The following is a 5561-nucleotide window of genomic DNA, read 5'->3' on the forward strand; positions in this document are numbered from 1 at the left end:
GTCTGCTGCTCCCCTTTTACGACCATTCGCGCGTTAGGGTAGCGTTCGAACGTAATCGCTCGATAATCGTGCGGATTCGAGGCGCCGCGCGTCATCGAACCGCGGCAAACTCGGCCGAAGTGCGGTAAAAAGGGTTCGAGAGATCGATCGCACGCGAAATGTACCGCGCCAAGGAACCAGATCCGTACGACGCTAATATATTATATACATACATATGCCTATATATACATTCACACACACATATATATATATGTACATATAGCACTTGTGTGGGTGTATACACGTATTAAAAAATACATGTATACTTTATATGCATATGTATGTATGCGCGTATGTGTGTGCGTATAGAAACCAGCCGGTGGAATCCCGGTTTAGTAATTGCGGGATGTAGCATGTCGTTTTGCGCGTTCTCCAGGTTTTCCTGTTTCCCATCGACGACCAATCGCGCCTCGCGCGATCCGGTTCGTTCCGATCGCCGATGACTCGGAGCGTCCATAAATGTTTGCTGTTAAAGAATTTGTTCCACGGTATCAATTACAGAGTGATGTGTTTACTACGACAAGTATCAATTTTCCGCCAATGCGAAATTCCCAACTGTAATTACAAACGTGATAATCGCTTTTTTCTCGTGTTACTCTCTTTCAGTTTGATTATTTTGATTTTCCGTCCGTCGAATCGTTTAACGTTTTCCACGTCGCTATGAAATTATCGAATTACAAAAGATGCTCCGAATTAAAATAATTTTCAAGTACTAATTTGAAAGTCATCATCGGTTCTTCAACAGTTCACCTGTGACTTATGTTACATATATTATCGTCGTATGTTGAGTCTTTATTTTTACAATGCAATATTCTTGTGAATAAAGACCTTCATATTTCACATCGATATTAACTATAAATAATTAAAATATATATTAATACTTATGACTAAACATTTCTATTCTCCCCTCTTCCTCTTTCTCTCTCTTTCTCTTTTCAAATCTTTCTTTCGTTCTCAAACTGTTTAAAAAGAAATTTAAGCGCAGAACAAAACGCGAACATATAAAAATAATCAAATCACGTCCTGCAACATATGGGCGACTGTTTAGAGTGGAACGTACCGGAAACGAACGGAGTTAAAGCGAGGGTGCAGCGCCGAGGCGAGAAAAAGGAAAAGAAAAGAAAAGAAAAACGTGCGCTATTTTGAATTTCGGAAAATCTGCATCTCGAGACTTGTCCCCGAGCGGTGAAGAAGCCGTAAGTAAACGCCGGAACGCGACGGGCGACGGGCACTTTGACCGCCACGGCTCGGAGAGGCGCGCAGTGCCTCGAACGGACACGCTCGAATCGATTTTCCCGGTGGTACTACCGTCGCGTCGACCGTGCGGGTTTACCGCTCGCATCCCGCGTCGCGCCGCGTCGCGTCGCCTCGCGTTTCCTCGCGAGGGTTCCCGACTTCTCGCGACTCCTCGTCGATTACATCGTTTTCCGTTCACCGTTATTTCACCCCGGTAGATATCGTCGCGAGATTACGCGACGATTCGCGTCGGTATGATACGGGTTAGGGCCCCGTTCGTTCTTTGACCCCCTCGAGCGGAGAGTTCACGCGATCCTGACATCGAATCCTGTCTTGCGTTCCCACCCAAAAGCTCGGAGAGAGTCTGGTCTCCGCTTTTACGATTGTTATGTTAGACGATTCGAACGTGATTTATTTGCGAGAAAAGTAGAATCGCGACGTACAGTGTTTCGAATGAATTGGGAGCATCCCAAACAACAGATTGAGCACGATCGAGACGTCTGAGAGACGCTTTATATCTTTGAAATGTAATTTCGGATCTTTATGTTGTTTGGTGATTTTAGCGGTAAGATTGCACTTCGGGCGAGGCTCGCTCGCTTCTTCCTCCTTGGCGAATAGTTAACGGGAGGATGGTGCTCACAATGTGCCTGTGAACCGTTTCGTCATGTACGGTTATACCACCCGTATCGCTTCGTGGAGACTAAAAATAGCGTTCCTCGAAGAACAACCAAAGTAATTCGGTCCGATGGGACCATATTACACCGCGTGCTCGATATTTTATTTGGTCGTCACCCGTCGTGGGAATTAATTTTTACCATTGAGAGGCACTCGAAATGGATCGAGTTCATAATAGTTTCAGGTTCACTTTAAACATAAGATCGTGTTTAAGCCCTTGAAGCTACAACGCGATTCATTTTAAACGTCGCCAAGCCAATTCGAGCTTCCCGTGTATACCGCGCTAATAAAAGCCAAGTTTCGTCTATTAATAGTCTAGATTCCGTGTCTCGGCGGGAAAGAAAAACTCCGCGTTAAGAGGCTAAAATAAATGACACGTTATCGGTTAAGCGTCATTCACGGCCGCACTTTGATACATACTTCTCTCGATTCTCGATCGGCCGTACAGATATCGGGATTCCCAGGCGTGGACCGAAGTTGAGAATTAACGAGCGGAAGTATAAGCGGAACGAGGGCGGCGAGGACGACGGCGGTGGCGGCGGCGGCGGCGGCGGCGGAGGTGGCGAGGGTGACGAGGGTGTGAGACAACGAGAGGGTGAATCGACGGTACGGCTGAAGGATGACGGGCGAGGACGGAAAGCGCGGTGGCGGCGCCGGCGACGTTAACACTGGAGCAAATATGAACACGAACGTCACCGATAACGTCAATAATGTTAACGCCAATGTTAACGCCAACATAAACGTCAGCCAGCAGAACGGCGGACCGGAAAAGGCTCCCGTAGTCGGCGGTACCAACGTGGAGACGCTGCCACGCGCCGGCAAACAGGTAAGATTGATGAGAACTTTTTCTTTACTGACACCACTGACGACGGTGTGGATCCGGAACTGGCGTCAACAGTGTGATGTGATTTGAAATTTCAACCTGTTTCACTTGATGTAATTCTTTTTTTATTTTATCTACGATGGAAAGAGAGGAAGTTGAATCGAGACATTTAAATGACGATGCAATTGTAGTTCATTTATTCCATCGAGTTTCTCATTACGTTTCTTTTTTCGTGACCGATTGTGAATTATAATTTGTTTTATTTGAATGTAGGCAATGAACGGAGAAAGATGATCTAAAAGAAATTCTTTAAAAAAAAAAAGAAAGTTTACTATTTGAAATTTCATTAAAACATTTAAAAATTATTACTTAAAGTTATAAAATAGGAGAACTGTTTAAGTTTATCATTTTCAATGCTTCAATTCGATATCAGGGAATACGTTGTGGATACCGGATACTTGTCTAGCAATTTCACTGATTTGTAGTTGCAAAAGACAGGGTATTGCTTTGCAATGCAATGTTCTAACGTGCATATTAAAAACATTAGAGAGTTTCGATCGCAAAATCGGAGTTGATATTTAATGTAATAGAAATATTTCCATCCATGTATGTATATGATGATATTGTAATCGAAGTCGCATAATTATATGTAGGAATTACCTATGCAATTATATTTTAAAAATTTGCTGTGTCACGTACGCAATACTCAAAATTATCAACGTACTGCATGGTGTGCGCATTAGTTTGTTATATTGAACATATGTATTTTTGGGCACGAGACGAGGGAAGTGGGTGACATTATCACAAATAATAGGCTTCGTATATACATACCATCTAATAGCATATACGGGCTCACATTCAACCGTTGTTTCGCCGCATGTCAGCTCGCAGTTTCGATTGCGTGTGTAAAGTGCGAGAGGAGGGTTCGATACAACTGTACTCTCTCATTTGACACTCTTCTCACGCACCACGTTACTTTCTTTGACAAAAAACTGTCTGCATGAACGAATTTTTATTTCTTTTCTTTTGCTTGTAATATTACTTTTTTTTTTTTTTTCCAGAAATCCGAACCGCTTGCAAATGTGTCTGGTCGAGTGTCTGGGGCACTATTCCGTAAAGGGTCCTCTACATAGAAGTCGTAGATGGTCTGTCGTAGGAAATCAACCAATCACAATCAAATATAAGGAGAATACTCGATTGGAATTGGTCAGTTTCCTACGACTTAAGACTCGACGACCGTCTACGACTTTTATGTAGAGGACCCTTAACTGTTTTACACGCCTACCGACAGTTGTCGGTGTTGTTGCGCAGCTTTTTCACTATATAAAATATCTGCGCAACGACGCCGACAACTGTCGGTAGGCGTGTAAAGACAGTTAAGGGTCCTCTACATAGAAGTCGTAGATAGTCGTGGAGTCTTAAGTCGTAGGAAAACAACCAATCACAATCAAATATAAGGAGAATACTCGATTGGAATTGATCAGTTTCTTACGACTAAGACTCCACGACCGTCTACGACTTCTATGTAGAGGACCCTTTACAGAATAGTGCCCCTGGTCGTCTAGTCACTTCGCGATAAACAAACTAATGCTAAAAAATCTACAATTTTAAATATATTTTGCCGAATGTTTCGTAACTTGAACTGAATAGGACGATGTCTTTCATTAAGATCCCCATTCGTAGAACGTGCAATTTATAAAATTCTATTTGGTGAATATTTGAGAAGTCGTCAACAGTACGACTGCCTTTGTCGCAGATCGTTATATCAACCGCGTTAACATGCAAAGCGATCATTGAGACGATGTGGCCGGCCGATTGTTGCGGCTCAAAGGTCATGGTTACTCCAGGACGCAGACTGCAGCAAAGGTAGCGCTACTAGGTAGGGGAACGCACGTACACGTGTTCACGATACCGAAGATCCTGAACGTTATTCTCCAAAATAGACAAAAAAATTCCACGTCGAGTGGGCGTGCACGATTTTACGGGACAGAAAGGTTGCCAGATAGAAAATGTCAAACTGCTTCGTTAGTCGCAGCCTCATCCTTGTTTATTATTACGTCGTTAAGTACGAAAATAGCAAAGCACAAAAGTATTAGGTACCTTCATAGTTAAAAAAACAAAGATAATAAGTTTAAGTACTTTGTTTCGACTTAAGTGAGAAAATTGACAGCAAGTTAATAAGACGGTAGAATTTGGACAAGGTAAACTTTTTGCTTATTACTAGAAGCATATGAAACCGGTTGTGACATAGATCGGAATAGATTTAGGAGAGTTAGACAACGATTTTATTTTTAATCCGTGTCTTTGCTAATTTCTTATTCTATACCCTCAGGTAAAAAATTTACTTTTATTTATTTCTCTCTCTCCTTTGAAAAAAAATCGATCTCATCTCTACATCTGTGAATCTCTACGTTTACTGGTGCTTAAGTATCTTTTGCCTGTATTTAGATGTACATTTTACCTAGAAATTAAAAATAAATATATTTCCTGCATCGTTGTCTTTATTCTGTATCTATCAGTATAATCACGTCTATTAAGCTGGCACAGCCATTTCAGCACAATCAAACGCGACCTATACCACATTTTTTTGCTAATTTTTTGCTCTATTCCCGATTATTTTGCTCATTGTTTAAGTCGAAAAATTCCACCAAGAGTGTGGCTGTGCTGGCTCGCGTACAACAGTAAAGTACCCTAAAGCAATTAATTGCTCAGCTCATTTTGGTGTCAAAATGTTTGTAGAATTAATTGCTCTAAGAATATCGCAAATCGGAATTTTTTGCTCACTGTT

General features: G+C 42.0%; 1 protein-coding gene across 13 annotated transcripts in view; it reads left to right on the forward strand.

The window, feature by feature from the left end:
- Positions 1-5561, forward strand: part of LOC108759637 (ankyrin-3) — an 86742-nt gene that overhangs the window by 524 nt on the left and 80657 nt on the right. For all 13 annotated transcript variants that reach the window (XM_018505155.1, XM_018505154.1, XM_018505138.1 and 10 more), the window contains exon 2: positions 2399-2776. In XM_018505155.1, the coding sequence (XP_018360657.1) occupies positions 2570-2776 (207 nt within the window). In that variant the 5' untranslated portion in view covers positions 2399-2569. The remainder of the gene's footprint in view (positions 1-2398; positions 2777-5561) is intronic.

The sequence above is a fragment of the Trachymyrmex cornetzi genome, unplaced genomic scaffold (genome assembly GCF_001594075.2).
Source record: "Trachymyrmex cornetzi isolate Tcor2-1 unplaced genomic scaffold, Tcor1.1 scaffold20, whole genome shotgun sequence".
Taxonomy (NCBI): domain Eukaryota; kingdom Metazoa; phylum Arthropoda; class Insecta; order Hymenoptera; family Formicidae; genus Trachymyrmex; species Trachymyrmex cornetzi.